Genomic DNA, 18,033 nt, shown 5'->3' on the forward strand with positions numbered 1-18,033 from the left:
TTATTTCTTATTTGCATGATGCAGGCATGTCAACCAAACCTCTAAACTCTCATGCATCCTGCAGTTCCTCTACGAGCCCGGGAAGCCTTGATGTATCTTTCAATTTATGTGCACTTCATGTTGTTAATGATAACAAAATGGAATATATATTTTCTCTCTCTCTCTCTCTCTCTCTCTCTCTCTCTCTCTCTATATATATATATATATATGGTAAAAGATTATCCTATTTCAATCAATGTGATAAATGAGTTTGGTCAAAAGGTATCTAATCCGAAAATAGTCTGATTATATTACCTAAAATGTGTAATGTCATTTATTACGTTACTAACTACAATTTTTGTCATGTGATTTGGAATCAGTAACAGGCTATAATTTTCAAGTAATCTACCCAGCTCTGTTTGTTTGTTTGTTGTTAAAATAGGAATATATTCCATGTACAATCTTCCATAATTATGGAATAATTAAAAGTAGTTTTAAATTGAATAATCCTGTCACTGAAATTGTATTTTCATATATATATATATATATATATATATATATATATATATATATATATATATATATATATATATATATATATATGATAGTGACTGAAGGGCTCCTATAGTACCGGAAGTCTATTTACAGTAGAAGAACCACAATTCCCAGAAGGCGCCGGGGTTTTCAGTTACTGTGGAAATGGGGGGGAAGGGAAGCTGAGATTGGAGGGAGAGAAACCGAGGTAAAAATTATAACTCATAATTTAATAAGTATCATTCTAGCAACGACACAAATGCGTAATTAGCGGTTAAGAAAGTAACGCTACACTGATAGCACGTCTTGGTGGGTCCTGTGTCGTAAAAGACTCAATACAGGCAAGTTAGCTAAGCTAGAAGCGAGAGATTGAGGCAGTTTAGCTGCACAGACGCTTCAGCACTCACTGACTGCTCTGTGACAGTAAATAACCATATTTCGAGCAGAAATCACTACAGTAACAGCAGGACTTGAGTGCAGAGGTAAACGCGAGCTCTTCGACTCACTCGTTGAACTTGAAGGGAATGAGGAGGAGGGAGGGCTGAAACCCACCGTTATTTGCGGCAGAAATAACTGTTATTATGTGAGTAACGTTAAGTTGGTCAGTTTTCTGTTGGTCTGTATCATTATTAGCCGTCAGATAAATCTCCTTTGTTCAATACATGCAACTGGATTCGCAGTTGCTTAAGTAAAACACGTGTAACGTTAAATGAACGCTGTCGTGTCTCCATAAAGTGTTTAATGTATCTTTTGTAAAGCTGTTTGACAGTTCACTGGATGCTGTCATAATACATTCCTACTGTGCTGCATCTGGAGCTGAGGTTTCATATCTGATATCCAGTTCAGCGTTAATTATCGATTAATACTTTGGCTTTTGAGTCGTCTGTCTTTTGTGTTTATTATTATTACGTTTAGTTAGTTCAGATTTCGTGAGTCAGGATGTAGATGACGTCACCTCCCAGCCTTTCTCTGCTTATGCATGCATTAGATTCAGTTTTCCGTCGTATAAAGACTGGCTGCTCATTAAAGGCATTGCAAAACGAAAGGGAGCGTTTGAGATGTCATCTGTGGTGATTGATGATCGTATTGCAGGTCTCCATTTATTTCGATCTCAAAGGGATGCGGTCTTGATCAGGTGACGTCATTGCCTCTCGGATGCTTGCCCATTTTCTGTGCAGCGCTCCGTTGCATTGCTCCATAATGAAATCTGGAAAGTGCATGCATTCCTTTAAATTGTGCACACGTTGATGTTTGTATTGCATATGCATTTTAAAGTAGTAATTGCAATTAGATTATTATTTCATTTGCATAACTCTAATACTTACGATTTTGTATCCTACAGAGACTCATTCAGATGTTGTCGGTGGAAAGCCACGGAGAGTTTATGAAAAGATGCTTACTATCCCTCCAAGCCATCAGTAGACTCCCTTTTTAATGACAGACCCTTGTAATAACCATCCCGTCCTCCCAAGTCTGAATTTCGTTCTGCTTTCACTGAGATTTCATCAGAGATTTCGTCTTCAAAACAGAGCACTGACAGCTTTATCACTGCTGTACCCAATCCGTTTGTGATATCTACTCCATTTGCAACGCTCCAGTCTCATATAAGTGGACTTACAGCTGGCACAGGCCCTGTACAGTTATTACTCGACGGACTTGAGAAATCCATCTCCCACAAGGCCGTCACGATTCACAACTTGCTGCACGATCCCACTAGAAACTAACCTCAGGTCTGTTACTATTCAAATTATACTTTTGCTCCTTGGCACCAACTCTGTTTCTACCAGCCCCTCTCTGAATCTCCAGAAGCAGCACAGTTAAACAATGCACTACTGAAAGCTCTTCTGCTGTTTTAGTCTTGATCCACGCTTGTAGGACCAGGAGCAGGTGCTTCTGAAAGCGTTCCAAGTGCCAAGAACCATGAGTGTCCAGTGGGCATTGTTTACAATTGGTCTAGTCCACAGGATGGGTGGACAGTAGGGACAGCGAGACGGTGGACTCATGTCATGGAAGGGGTTGTTGCAGTCGCAGTAAATACAGAGGTATGTATGACATCCCTACCTAGAGCACTTCTATACTGCATTACACTCCTACAGGTTATCATAAAATTATATTATATTATTATATTATATTAAAATCACAAATTAGATCTGCTCAATATCTCAGCTGTTCAGCTAGACAACAGGATTAAATTAATGATAAATTTGTACTTCTGGTGTCCTGCTTCTTAGGTTGTACATTATTGATGAAAATCATCTCTCTCTCTCGATCTCTATATATTTTTTTTTCCTTTTTTTTTGAAAATGGTAATTAAAACAATATTTTACTGAGTGTGTTTTTGTGCTGATACCTTGGCTGGTTTAGGCCCATAATGGGTGAATAAATATGACACTAAATCCACCAGTAGGTGTTGGCAAGTCCTTGTCTCAAGGAGTGATTAATTCAATCATTCATTCAAATGATTCGTTCAATCAAAAGTATTTGCGCAGAGCTGATCCTCCCTATACCCAAAGTATACATGTTTTGTAGGGCCCTTTAAACTAGAGGGGGTGCCCTTGCGCTCAACCATTATTTAAAGGGTACATAACATACACAGTTTCACCTAATCTCATGTTAATCTTGAGTACCTATAGAGTAGTACTGCATCCTTCATATATCCAAGAAGTCATAAGCTTTATCATATTTGTAAGAGAAAAATACAGCTTTCCAATTCTTTCTGGAAAAAGCCGAGCCGCTGGATGCGTGCCGTGGGTGGAGCTATAATACTGATGTTTCGTGTTGTTTCCATTAACATATATTCACTTATGTGCGGATTTCCCAAAATAATACAGAAATCTGATGCAATTGTACTTACATGAATGGGGTCTTTTATCACAGGGACAGCGCCATGTTTTAATAGCAAAAGATGTGCTAATCCAGCGTCGACTTGAGCCTCGTTTATAAAACATTCTTCACTGAAATGACCAGAACACACAAACGCACTTGATACACTCCAGTTGCTGCCTGGAAAAACCAACTGCATCCACTGTTCATGTAATGCTGGGTTCTTGGAGAAGCTGAACACAGTAAACTTTCCCTCACATCCAAAAACACACTTATTTGGAGACATTCTTGAAAGATTTTGAAGCGTGTTGATGTGCGCGGTCTCGCTCTCAGTAGGGATGGGTATCGTTAAGGTTTTAACGGTATTACTACTCTTAACTATACTGCTTAACGGTCCGGTACTTAACGGTATTCTTATCGGTACTTTGTGTTGTGTTACTTTGTGTTGTGTTAGGCAGTCGAAAACTTTGCATTTCTCTGTCTGCACATAATGCACTTTTGAAAGATGCTTTGACAGATTGCTTGTGTTTCCTCCCTTACATGCAAAAATGTTGTTGCACTTATGACAACCAGCGTTGTCTGCATCTACTCTAGTAAAGTATAACCACACTTTGGAACGTTTTGCTGTCTCCGCCATCGTACCTCTTTGTATTAAGCAGGAGTTTTCGTCCTGTAAGGGGCCGTTCACATATCACGTCTAAAAGCGCGTGGAAAATGCTAGGCACATCGCTTTCTGACCCACCCCCCACCCCCCCCCCCCCCAGTGCTCAAAAGACGCAATATGTGAACGGCCCCTTATGCATGTGTGTGCGCCGCACTCGTTCTTGTTGTGTGTGTGTGACTGATAGACAGACTCCGCGGCCCGCATGAGAGATCTCGCAGATTTCACAGACAAACGTCTTAATAATATCGCAAATTAGAAATGTTTGGTGAGATAAAATGTGCACGATAACATTATTAAGCAAATCTCTTTGCCATCATCACTCTTTATTATTAAGCGGGAGTTTTCATACTGTTATGTCTGTGCGTGCACCGCGCTCGTTGTGGTGTGTGTGTGTGTGACTGACAGACAGGCTCTGCGGCGCGCATGAGAGATCTCGCAGATCTCACAGACAAACGTCTTAATATGATCGCACATTAGAAATGTTTGGTGAGATAAAATGTGCACGATAACATTATTAAGCAAAAATACATAGTACATACATTTTTTCCCCTCCAGTACCGAAAGCAGAACCAATACCGTCAGATCTTATTGATACTGTTGTCTTTCATAATTTAGCCCCGGGGCCATTTTAATACCGGGTTTCGGTACCCATCCCTAGCCCTCAGCGGGTGCGCTTTTCAGACAGAAATGCTCGTTTTAAGGAGTTCAGCTCTATGTTCCGCTCTTGTCTTCATCATTAGATCCACGATCGAAAAAAAAACAGCCGAAACTTGTACCAACCCGGAAGTAAGATTTTCGGCACAGAAATTCTCAGTCATTCTTCTAAATTATTTTTTACAACTTTGGCCATGTTTAGCATGAGAATCCATCTCTTTAACACTGTGAACAACTCTGAATACACAAAAAACCATTGTACCCCCCCTTTAATATAGGGCTGCACGATTAATCGTACTTTGATCTCGATAACGATATCCACCTTTCTCGATTAATTAAATAATCATCACGATATTGGCCGGCTGGTTATTTATCCTGAACCGTGTTTTTAATTTGGCATTTGTGTTATCTTTCATTGCTAACAAGTCTTCACTAGCTTTAATCCCCAAAATAGAGTTTCTCTCCTTTAAGGATACACTTTCTTCCCGGTTAATTCGTGCAATCTGGCAACCCTGTGCACGCTCACTGATGGCGGATCAAGCGCTGATGATACAAGCTTAGCGATCTCTCCACCGCGATATTCTGCTTCCATGAAAGTGTCATATAAGACAATGTGTTTTTTCACAAGCCATTTGTACTGTTTGTGTTACCAAATGTGCCATGATCAAACTTTCACTGAGTTTCAATAATGCATCTTTTGTGTTTGAGTAATAAATGCGCTTTTCCTAGCTGTGACAATACAATGAGGAGAAATGCACATGAATTGGAATTGTTGGAATTTATATTAAGAGTTTTAAAGTTTTCACCAGTTTTCGTGTTGAAAATGGCATGGCAATGTTAGTTTTCAGTGTGTATTAACGATCTTTGAGCAAATCTACTGTGTGATCTGAGTGGCTTTTTCCCATTAGCGAACAAATTGTCACTTAGAAAATGTAATGTGAATACAAATGACAAAACACTAACCAAAACCATGAGTTTTGTATTATCATAGTTGGTTAAATGAAATCAGTGGAGGTTGGTTAAAGGACACATAAGATGTTATTGCATTTCCCTGCTGAATGAAAAAACCCTCTAGAACCAGCCTAAGCTGGTTGACTGATTTATTTGTTCATCCAGCCCGGTCTTTGCTTGTCAGAAGGCCGGTTTTATAGGGGTTTTGACCACTTCCTTGGCTGGTCAGGCTGGAAGACCAGCTGGAACAACCAGCTAAATTTAGGCTGGTTTTAGCAATTCTTTTTATGCAGGATAGAATAATCATTATTAGTAATCGTGATTATAATTTAAATCAAAATAATCTGGATTATCAGTTTAACTGTTATCGTGCAGCCCTAATTTAATATTAGTTTTGGTTTTGGCCAGCGGTTATGAAAACACGAATGTTCTTTTTTTTAATGCGGTGCACTTTTGCACTTTCTATGTAACATCCAAATCAGTCAAACCATGTAACATGACTGTCATATACCGTCTCTTGGCGTTCTTGCTCGCTACTATAAAATGAGTTAAATTCGCACTGAGCCGCAAAAGAGACAATTTCCCAAAGTGCTTTCCGTGAGTGAAATTCGAGACAGACTGAAACATGGACAAATATTGGCTACTTTGTGCTTTGTATATGTCAAAATGTCTGTCTTGGTGAGTTTTCAAATAGTTTTTTATTAACAATTCCCCCCTCCCCCTCTTCCCTCCTTCCCCCATTACTTAGGGCCCCCAAAAGTCTGGGATCGTCTCTGAATTTGCGAGTGACATTTTTGCTGAGATCGTCACTGGTGACTAGGGGTGGCCCGGTTCAACTTTTTCAGAGTTCGGTTTGTTTCACAGTTTTAAAGTCACGGTTTTGGTACAGTTCGGTATGTGCTATGTTTATGGAAAAACTAGAGTAAAGATACAAACAATAAACAGTGATTTTCATTTTTTTTTTTTTTTTTTTTTAGGTAGGTCTAGCATACATTTTTAGGTACAGAAATCGAATAAAGTAATCAAATGTAAAACAGCATAGCATATTGGATTGTATAAATTAAAGAAGATCCTTTATTAAAGCTACAAAAGCTTTTGAATCAACAGCAGTGAGTGATTCTTCATTGTTGCTGTTCGATTAATATAAAGACTGTCACTTTAAGAGAATGCTCTGATACAGTAGGCCTACGTTCAGCCTGCTACTATGTCTGCTGTAGGATACTTGCCAAGACGAGCATTTTGATATAATTTTTGTGTGAATTTGTCCATTTAAACACAATACTTCAGAGTAGGGCTGTAGCTATCGAATATTTTAGTAATCGATTACTCTACCAAAAATTCCATCGATTAATCGAGTAATCAGATAAAATGTGTTTTTGCTTAAGTGCAATATTAATTATGCAAGAGTAAATAAGACTCCTGGGTCTCTTAAAATGAACAACTAGATTCCTTTTTTAGAAATTTTTATTTTTTAAATGCATAGAATGCAATGCATAAATAAAAATAAACATTTAATTATTACCCATTGTTTCTCTGTCTGTACTTGTACTGTGAACAATGACAATAAAGTTGAGAGATGAATTAAGTGCATTTAAGTGCCATTCAGTTGGGGGTTTAAAGCATTTTCTGAGATGCACATTAAACATTAAACACATAAAACATGAATTTAATTTATCTTTTAATTATTGAAAATTAACTTAACTTTTTGGTAAACAAAGGGGATTTACTATAAAAAAAATAAAACATGGAAGAAATGTTCTGCTGAACAATAGTCTTTAACCGGACTTTTATTTTGACGGGTTGACGTACCTTTACAGTTCTGTGTATGTGATGTGCCGCTAGTTTTACTCAAATCAAACAGTCAAATGCTCATAAAGTGACTGTCAGAGCAGTTCTGGAGATGTTGTTCTAATTTAGTGAGACATCTGAAATCACAGTGAGCGTCACGTGCGCTTCAGTGTGTGTTAATAAATGGAGACGCGCTAATGTCTTTAATGTCTTTGTGGACATTAAAATTATTGTTAACAATTCTCGTTAATAATTGATATTGATATGGCTTCTTATTATCGTGATCTTTAGTCTATCAGGGGTCGGCAACTTATGACATGCGTGCAAACAGAGGCACGCAGAGAGATAATCGCTGGCACGCGAGCAATAGGAAAAACTGCATACTGCCCTACATTTTGAGGTAATAACTTCTCATAGTCACACAACCTGTTAGGAGCTATAAATACCATTAAAGTGTGAGAATTAATTTGCGCTAGTTTACAGATGCATGCGCGAATGCTGCACATATTAGGCGCTTCAGATCAAAGCCTCAGTGGTCTAACTCAAAGCTCATCAATGTCAAAATTACTGAGATTGCCAATCAAATCAAAGTAGGCGGGTTTTACTGTTACAGTTTAATGTTAAAGAGAGCAAGGTAAGATTCTGCAAATTGTTTAATATTAGTCAACTTTTAATAATACATTTTACGATTTTAGAAATGTTAAATGACCTACAGCTATATCCAGTGAAGAAAAATTTTCTCAAATATGGCCATTTTGAGAGAGAGAGAGACTTGTGTAAATTGTCTGCGTCTGTCTCTCTCTACAAACAATGAAGCGATTTTGCCCCCTTGTTGTTGAGATTATGTAGCGAATTAGTATCACTTAATAAAAGTCAGCACTGACAAGTTTATGAGCTTCTGAATGTTATTTTTCGCACAGCGTGATCTCAGACAGAGCCAATTTATAGGAGACATGCCACTTATCAATTGTCAATTGTCAATCCTCAATACATCTATACAAAGAAAACCTGTAACTGCAAAGGTGGCGGTTGTATGCACATGTCCCGCCCCTCCCGCTGGAAAGCCAATCATCTGCTTTTAACAGTCAAGCCGGGAAACATTTAAGCCTATCGTCTGGTTCCACTGACGTATGCGCACAATTGAGGAACCCTTGCGCGTGCGTAGTAAAAGTATAACCTGTGGGGAAAATGGCATTTTAAACCTTATTTTGAGGCAAAGTCGTCAAAATTTTACAGCGATTTTTATCATATTTCACTGCTGTTTCTATACATGCGGTTTTTATGTCCCGGTGACCAGTGAAAGTGCAGTTCTGACTCTTTGCCCATTCATTTAGATAGGAGCCTGGTCTTGTTAGACTGAAGCAGCTGTCCGGAGGCGTTGCCAAGATGGCGGCCGAGTGGCACGATATGCCTAAAAGGACTTTGTCTCAGATCTCTGTGTGCGAGTGGTGTGTGTGTGTGTGTGTGTGTGTTGCACAGTGGAAAAATTAAAAATGGTACATCATGCCGAAAAGGTTGCCGACCCCTGGTCTACATGCTGTGAACTGTTAATGTGTGAGGTTCATATTATTTGTAGCACACTTGCTGTCCAATAATCGCATTAGCTTTGTGCTCTGTTACCTTTTAAAAAACAAAGCAATCAGCTTTAAAATGTGGCATGAGCGATAGTTTTAGCGCCTCAGTTCAAGCGGCAGGTGAACCCATCATATCTTTCTCTTTACTATTATAGGGCAAAATAAACATGAATGGACATCAAAAGGTATATGAGAAAATTGTCCAACTTACTAAAATATCTCATGTAATCACTCATTCATTGTTTCAAACTGCGGAAAATATGTAAAGCTTGTAAACCACATAACTGGTAACAATACATTTTTATTTATTTACCTCAGAATAACCATTAGGTGTCCATAATCTTATTATTCAGCTAGGAAAAATAACTATAAAGAAGAGCATTTAGCTTAATATATGTGCCTATATTGCATATTCATAGTTTTACTTAACCTGTTTTCTAAATGATAAGAAAGAATACAAGCAGCTAAAGATAAAATTCAACACCTTCTGTATAATTTTATGATGGATGTGTAGAGGACCAATGCCAGCATTTATAGAATGCATTGAGGAGGAGCCCAAACTACACTCAAGGGCCAAGTGATTCTGACATAGTCTAGATTCTGTGTAATAAACAATCTAGAGCTATTATTTTTCCTGTTGACTAATCTAACGATTATTTTTTCGATTAGTCGACTACTCTAACGATTATTTTTATTACAATAAATAATTAATCTAATGTTCTTTTTTTGATTAGCTAATGAATCCTTTGGATAACTTTACAAAAAAATATAAGTACAACTTCTAATATAATATTTCAACTTTTATTCATTTTCAACCAATGTGGTTGAAGTTTTTACAGTATACAAAAATAAAGAGGCAAAGAAAATTATTTTACTATGGTTAATATGAGTTTATTGATAGCGTTTATAATTAAACCACAGTAGTCACAAATTTACAGTTGTCTGAGACGTCATTAAATGTTCTTTAGCATCACAAACCATAATGTAGTCAGGGTTCTGCTATGGTTTAGCATGGTTTCCAGAGATCTGGAGCTGATTCGGGGTAGCTCGGTGGTCTGTGACTGTTGTCTTTTGCGCGCTCAAGTTCATTAATTCCAATGTAGGCACATGGTATGCGCGCTCATAATGGAAGCGACGCGGTCAAGAACTAACCAATCAGCTTCATCCTTTCCCGTAACAACGTTGAAAGCTCAGCTAAGATGAAGGAACAGCTGATCATAGCTTTATATTTATATATTTGAAAGAAATTTAGTAGCAGAGCTGCTGCAAGCGATTTTTAGTGCTGCAAATCCATTTATCCTTTGCTGAAATTTCCGCGTCTTCATGGAGAGAGCACGTCATGGTTGCTTAGCAGCAGCAGGCGCCCCAGGGGCGCATCAGCCCGAGCGCTTTGGAAAGAAGGCAAAAGTGGCGCGCCTAGCGTTTTCCACGCCTTTTTAGGCGCAATATGTGAACGGCCCCTAACGTGTGTTCGAAACCGCACCAACACAGACTTACTTTATTTTTATTTTATCCTTACTTTAGCCGCTACGGGTGATCATACCAATAACTTGTAATCTTTACAAGAAAATCAGAATCATGCAATGAGCAAATCTGCGTTTATTAGACACTACATAATATCACATCAGTTTGTGCTTTTAGAATCGCCGAATCTGCTGTGGTCGTTCCATCACATCTGCAGCAGAGACCTGAACCAGGAAGTTGGTCACCAGATCACAGGGTAACCAGTTAAACCGTAACACCGGAGAGCGCCATGATGTTTTCCTCTGAGGTGCTCGTGCATCGCAGTTGTGCTGCCGTGATGCATCATATCGGTTTTGCAAAGGGAACAAATTGCCATTTTATTTGGCCTCTGTTTAAAGTATTCCCATACTAGGGCTGTAGCTATCGAATATTTTAGTAATCGAGTATTCTACCAAAAATTCCAGTGCAGTCCTTCCTATCTCTCGGTATCTGCAAAATCCAATATCACTCGACCTCTAATCACAATACTTGTGTCAGGATACAATATTACAGTGATTTTAAATATATTACGATATTCTGCGATCTATTGCGATATTACAGTGCAATTTGTACAAAAAAGTTGTTCTAAACCTAACAGGTGTGACACAGCTGCTATACCATCCTTTACACCTCCTCTCTTTGTTTTACCCTGGGAGCAAAGAGCACAGAGGGAATTTCACAACATGGCAACTACACTGACAAGGGAGATCTAGTCTAAATTATTAGCACTGTACACTGCAAATAATTTAGTCTGTTTGTTAGTGCAGTATTGAAGTTTTTCCGTCTGAAACTTGGCAGGTGTGGTGCCTTGATATACATGAAAATTCAAGGTACTTACACAAATTTAAATGGTGTGCACTAAAAGAAATGTGCACAGTTGTGAATTCAGTTTGCAGTTTAAATTGGATGTGCTTCAATAGAATTCATTTAAGTTTAATTCTAAACATTTGTGGTAGCTTTTCAAAAACATAAGGTAAGGAATGATATTAGCAACAAAAATATTTTGAGATATATATTTATTTATTTTACAGCGTTTCCTCTTGGATTTTTTCCAGCTGTGGTGGCAGGACTGTTTCCCATGGGGCATCCTCCCCCTGGTTGTTAAATCTCCCCACCCAAGAATAATGTGAATAAATTCAGAATTTAATTTATTTTAACTAAAAAAAGACAGTAAACAGTAAGTAATAAAATAAAAACAAATGTGATGCAGTACATTTGACAAAAATATATGACAAGTTTTCCAGGTAGGTCTAACAATATTATTTAGGTACAGAATTACTACAGAAACTAAACTCAACTGTAAAAAAAAACAAACAAACAAAAAAAAACAATTCAACTGTAGAATAACACTGGGTAGTCTTCACTGTATAAATACACAGTAATGAGACATGTCCTCATTCATGGATCTAATATACTGTTACACATGTATCACAAATGGCACTCTGCAAGATGTCTGTTAAAGATCACTTCATCTGGAAAGCATCTGCTGTGCACAAACATCTTATAGACATTTTCATAAAATCATAAACATCTTAAAGACATTTTCTCTTTTTGCACTTGAATGGCTTAAAATAGTGATTTGAAGGTTCAAAAAGGTTTGTTTCTCCCATCACTAGCTAAAAGTCACTTGAATGTTTAAATGTGCAAGACTTAAAAGCTTATTTTACATTATGTTGTCTGTCATTTACATTATAACGCAGAATTATGCGCATATACCTGTGCCAAAATTTAAGCCCTGCTCAGTCTCCTCCGCTAATTCCTCGACTGTGAATGATGGTGAGTGGCGTCACTATGATGTCACTGAGAAGCTGAAACCGTGGCGGGGATGATTTTTTTGTTTGGCAGAATGAATGTAGCAGAAACAGTATTATATATGTATTTTTGATTGATTTCTTTTAGGGATTGAATGGTTATCCACAAGAACGTAAACAGACCGAGGATCTCACCAAGGGGCACCTCAAATGCACAACTGTGAGAACACACTGCTAAAATATGTTCAGTGAAACCTGGTCTTGTGAATATCTGCATGCATTACGGTTGCTTCCCGTTGATGTCTTTCATATTTTTTATATAGATCCTAAATGGACTGACTCCAGCTAATGGCATCAAAGACAGTGGCAGCTTGAATGGCAACCCTTATCTCAAAACTGTCCCAGTGGGTATTTCTAACAGTCACGTGATGTTGTGTGTTCCTGGTTTGAATAGCGATGGTAATGGTGTGAATTTTTGGTTGTGTAGATCTCAGCGCTGAAACAGAATGGACTCTTACAGTCTCTGGCAGCAGGAGGCAATCAGACTAAAACAGAAGGTAAAGACTTCATCAACCAGACACATTGTTGCACAGAAGGATGTCAGTAGTTCAGCAGTTCAACAACAATGTGTGTGTGTAATCTTGTCTGTCTAGAGGTGAGCTTGGAGGTGGAGCGAGCACAAGAGGAGTGGGATGCCCTGGAGAGCATCCAACCAGGTGAGACCAATTACCTTGTCACCATGGAAACAACATCCCGTCAGCGTGGATACGGAGCACATTACGTCACCGTGACTAAGCATACGCCCTTACCCTGGAGAGATGTCATCACCTCCTTGGCTAAAATAGATGCATTATGTCATTCTGAATAATTGGCTTAAAAAATTTTATTATCTGTGCATCTCTAAATTAAACTGTAATTTAAAGGAAGGAAAACTAAAACAATTTTAATAAAATTTTTGGCAGGAACTTTCAGACTTATACAATCAAACCAAAAATTATTCAGACACCAGATATAATCAATTGATTCTAATAGATTTTGAAGTTAGCATGCTGCAAAGCTAACAGTCAGCTTGTCAGGCATGAAGCAGGTCACATTTCTTGAACTGTTTCCCTGTTTTCACGGCTTTCCGTGTTTTCACTGTTATACAGCAGGAAGCGCTATTACACATCTTCTGAAAGAGTACTGAATGTCTGGATCAAAACACAGTGAAGAAGAAGCAGAAACAAGCGATTGCATATGTAAGCAGATGCATATGCAAAATAACGCGATCGTCAAACATTAAACAGCAGTCAAATCAAAACTGCCTAACGTTACCGATTGAAATGACAATCCATGAAGCTCTATAGGACTGTGCAAGCATTGGCGGGGGTTGATGGAAGCGATCTACTCCATCAAATATTGTTTTAAATACAAAAATACAGTTTTATCTATATCTTTTCAATATTTTGGTGTTCAAAACCTTTATGACATCGACTTATAATTACTGCAAACACATGGTTAATCCAGACATTTCTTAAGATAATTTACGTACTCGTAACATGCAAATATGAAAATGGGGCCTAGCAGAGGATCAGTTCCACACATCTAGTCAGAAATTATGTTAAGTTTCACAAGTCTTCAGTACACACAAAAAAAAGCTTCATTTTGAAATAACCATCGCTGTATTCTGATATTCCAGACTGAACCATGTTCAGCAAATATACTTTTTTTGGTAATTTGTCGGTAAACTGTGTTTTTCTTGTAGTTTTTGCTGAGGATCTCACTCCATCACCGCTGATCTCCTTCAATGAGGCTTTGCAGCATTTTCAGACCTCTGATCTTGGAGACTTGCTTGTGAGTTTATTTAAAGTAACTACACTATGACTACATTCACACATCAGAATAATATGGCTGACTCACTTTCTTTTTTTCTTTATACTTTCTCTTCACTATTAGAAGAACATTCAGCCCACCATTCCCAGGACTGGATTGGCCGCCATCACCCATTTCCTGTTCGGTCCTCCACGGCTACACAAAGACCTTGTAGAGGAGAGAGACTTAGTGTTTGCCATCGCACAGTGTGAGTAAAACATATGACTTGACAAATCAAGTAGCTACATGCTTTGTAGGCATGGATTTTCAGGACCCCTTTAAGTTGTTCAGACGGCTACCAGAGTAACTGCCTAAATGTCTTGTGTGTGATGTCTGTGTTTTGTGATTCTGTAGGTTCTCTGGATAATGGCCAGTCAGTCCACATGCGTGTACTCCAGACCATCTACAGGAAGTTGACCTGCACTCGAGCTGACTGCCCTCGCTATGGACCACACTGGGAGAACGTGGGCTTTCAAGGTACCTCAAATAAGTCTAAAGATCAAAACAAAAAAATCAGTAATTAATTTATTTATTTTCTTGATCTTATGAAATACAAGTCACCCGTTTGTAATATTTGTTTTTGTGTGTCTTTCATACTTCCAGGTGCAGACCCTGCTACAGATCTGAGGGGAACTGGTTTTCTGGGCCTGATGCACACGCTCTACTTCGTCATGGACCCAGAGATTCTACCACTTGCTAGAGAAATCTACAAACTCTCTCAGCATCCAGTCCAGGTGATGCAAAACACAGTCAGATATATACTTGCTACATTTTATAAAAAAATTGTTAACATTTACAATACCATTTGTTTTCATTTTTAACACATGCAGAATTTTCCCTTCTGTGTGATGTCAATCAACATGACACGAATTGCCCTGCATGCTCTCAGGGAGGAAGTGCTGTCCAAGTAAGTAATTTCACAATCATATGAAATTACAATTTTTCCTTTCTCTGAGTGTTACAAGCATTTGATGCATAAAGAAGATCTGTAAAGTTGCAAAGTCTCAAATTCAAAGAGATATTCTTTCTAAAAGTTAAGACTCGTCCACACCCCCCTAAAACAAAACAAATGTTCACGTAAAGAAAGAAGCTGTACCTTTTATTCTTGTTGGGTGTTGTTGTTGCTGCTGTCCCCTTGTCGTATAGACGCTGTGTGTTTCTCAAACCCGCCCGCCCGCCTCTGCTCACTCAAGCTGGCCTCCACTCACTCCACTGACTCCAGGCCGCGGTGTGTGACGCTGTTTCGTTGAGAAAGCAAAACTGCTTTGTTTGTCCTTCCAAAAGAGGACACGACTAGAAATCATGTTTATATCAATTTTATAACTCGTCGGTTTTATGCGTTTAAATCTACGCGTTTCAGGAGGCGGGGCATAGAGGAGAAAAAAAATATTGTACAGTATGTGGAAAACAATGTAGTTTTTTTTTTTTTTTACTTTAAACCACATAAACACATTTCATTGGACCAAATTTTTTGAGCATCATCATATGACCCCTTTAACAGGCATTTATTTCGTATACTGTTGATTACATACTGTCAAGCTTTGAAATTATTTGGGTGTTTTTTCCCTCAGTCTGAGGTATCCGCTGTAACCTTTCATAACCATGTTGTTGCTTTGTGATGTCATATAGGGAGTGTAACCGAAGGCAGCAGGTCGTGGCAGTGCTGAACGACTTTTATGTTGCAACGTTCCTGTACCTCTATCAGGTGTGGAAGAGCCAGCAGAAAACCATCTCTGACTCCGGCCATGTACTCAAAGGTGACTTTTCAGTTACAAATGTACAGTGTTTTGTATTTTTTTGTGACTTTCAGCATTGATTTGAATTGACACTTTCATTTGGTCAAAATCATTTGAAAGTGCCATGATTTACTTAATTTTTTTTTACCCTTAAAGTCCATTTAATGCTAGTAAAGGTTTGCAGCAAAAAGTATTTCACACTCTCAATTACACCTAAAATGAAACAAGCAACTGTTTCTTTAAGAACGGTTTCTTTAATTAAAATTTTTTTCTAACTCTATCTTTAAGAAATGCTATATACTGAATAGATGTTGAGATTCTAACAGTATTATTCAAGTATAAAAAATACTACAGAAATTAATCTCTTTAGTATTCACTCTATGAATTAAACTAATGACTCACTATGTCTCCATTAATTCATGCATGTTACTTATTTAATGTTTATATATTTTAAGATATTTAAAGGTAATTAATTGCAATTAATTACTTTTTTTGCATTTTAAGATGATTATTAACTGATAAAGCAAATCCATGTTTCGAGTTCAATGCATTGGCAAATTTTGTAATCAGTACATCAAGAAATTGAATTAATTGTTGCACCCTTAGGTGAAATGCCAAAGTGAGAGCTCATGTGCGAATGTTCTCATGATGGTGATGTCACCTTGCCTTGTTTTTCAATACCATAAGTTGTATAGGTCAGGTTTGTCCAATCTTTTTCCTTAAGAGATCTACCATCCTGCAAAGTTTAGCTCCAACCCTCACTTGAACCAGCTAATTAATCTCTTCAGTAGCTCTTGATAAATGCAGACAGCTGGTTTTGGAGCAGGACTGGAACTGAAGTCTGCTGGTAGGTAGATCTCCAGGAACAGGATTGGGCAGCCCTGGTGTAGATGAACTGGATTAAAAGTTTTGAGTTTAACATTAGAGTGTATAAATGAAAAGGCCTGTCTTTGTCTCTTTCTGCTCTGTGATGCACAGAAGTTGAGCTCTTCGCTAAGAAGAACCCCAAGCAGATTCTCAAACGTCTCGAAGGTTACCTGAAGGAGAGACGTGACGGGACAGGACACCGAACATCACCTGACTCACTATCGTATAGCAACCCTTCACCTGGTGACACTGGGTCTCGAGCGGGGAGTCAGGGCGGGAAGGAGGACAAAGAGATGAACTTCACCGGAGTGTGTGAGCTGCCACCTGAGATGGAGGGCGAGGCGAGACTCATCTGAGAGACCGAGAGGGATTCGATTTGTACAGTCTCAGCTATCTCTTGTGCTCGAAGTTTGTTGTTCTCTCTGTTTCTTGGTTTCTTTTCTGTCCTTTCATGCTTAAGTACACTCAGAAACAAGTCTGTGTTGTAACTGTAGTCGCTTAAAATATTGGCTCTTCTATAGAAAAGACTAAATTTAGTTGCCAAGTTGAAAAGGAGAATCTCAAAATTAACTGGCTCAGTGGCAGCAGTTGTTTTGAACTTGTCAAGAAGAAAGAGACGCAGTTTACAGGCCTCAAGGGTGTGCAGTTGGAGAGGAGATGGCTGCAGAAGCCAGCCAGCACCTTACCCACTAATGTGGTATTGAGTGAGAGTGACTTCCTGTGTGTGATGGCCTGACTGTTTAGACATGTATTTGATGGACACTAGTCTATCGAAAGCCTTGTGATCCTCGTGGTCATTCGGACATGTTCACTGTGATGGAGTCCATGTTCAAGGAAGTTGGCAGAGTTTATATTGATGTTGGCTCTTTACTCTGCACTATTGATAAAAATGGAATGTGGTACCAAAACTTTGGAGGGAACTAGCCTCAATAGGCCAACGTTTTTAGAGAGATAAATGTCACAATATGATTCAGACTGTTTGACATGTTTCTGTTGGCAGGAACGCTTCAACAAGAGCCTGAGGTTGTAAAGTCGAGGCATATTTTTGATGGGAAAGTGCATTTTAGTGACCAGTAGACCAAATGTATTGATGTTTGAATATCTATTTTGCAGTTCAGTTGCAAGTCTAACGTTGACACTTGTGGACTTTTCGCTATTAACTGAAATAGCCGCTAAATTTATTTAACTATTTGAGCTTAAATTAGGGCAGTAATTAAAATTGTAATGTTATATTTGGAGTTGTAGTTATGATTGTCTGCATGAAGCAAATCCTACATGTTTCCTTTAATGATAGCAAGTAGATTCCAGTTTTAAGTGGTCATAACATGACTATGAACATGTTGTGGACGAGAGTGAGG

At 38.4% G+C, this 18,033-nt stretch overlaps 1 protein-coding gene across 3 annotated transcripts; it reads left to right on the top strand.

The window, feature by feature from the left end:
- The first annotated feature begins 635 nt into the window (after positions 1-635).
- On the top strand, positions 636-17,176 carry LOC113070701 (ELMO domain-containing protein 3-like). 3 transcript variants are annotated; one of them, XM_026244096.1, is made up of 14 exons: positions 636-721; positions 1,856-2,243; positions 2,370-2,555; positions 12,370-12,441; positions 12,545-12,625; positions 12,709-12,778; positions 12,875-12,937; positions 13,966-14,054; positions 14,157-14,280; positions 14,427-14,549; positions 14,676-14,806; positions 14,903-14,979; positions 15,702-15,829; positions 16,787-17,176. In XM_026244096.1, exons 3-14 carry the CDS (start codon positions 2,520-2,522, stop codon positions 17,029-17,031), a joined length of 1,239 nt encoding a protein of 412 aa, XP_026099881.1. In that variant the 5' UTR covers positions 636-721; positions 1,856-2,243; positions 2,370-2,519; the 3' UTR covers positions 17,032-17,176. The 3 variants fall into 3 exon arrangements, with proteins under 3 accessions (XP_026099881.1, XP_026099882.1, XP_026099883.1); XM_026244098.1 differs by lacking the exon at positions 636-721 and adding an exon at positions 750-1,096; XM_026244097.1 differs by having other exon boundaries at positions 1,856-2,555.
- Positions 17,177-18,033: the final 857 nt, after the last annotated feature.

Source organism: Carassius auratus, unplaced genomic scaffold (genome assembly GCF_003368295.1).
Source record: "Carassius auratus strain Wakin unplaced genomic scaffold, ASM336829v1 scaf_tig00005214, whole genome shotgun sequence".
Taxonomy (NCBI): Eukaryota; Metazoa; Chordata; class Actinopteri; order Cypriniformes; family Cyprinidae; genus Carassius; species Carassius auratus.

What these genes read in the sequence shown, in the direction of transcription:
- LOC113070701 (XM_026244097.1), top strand. Translation starts at nt 2,520, where the DNA reads ATGGAAGGGGTTGTTGCAGTCGCAGTAAATACAGAG. An exon ending in CTTATCTCAAAACTGTCCCA is followed by an intron (nt 12,626 to 12,708) that starts GTGGGTATTTCT and finishes TTGGTTGTGTAG; the next exon opens with ATCTCAGCGCTGAAACAGAA. An exon ending in AGTGTTTGCCATCGCACAGT is followed by an intron (nt 14,281 to 14,426) that starts GTGAGTAAAACA and finishes GTGATTCTGTAG; the next exon opens with GTTCTCTGGATAATGGCCAG.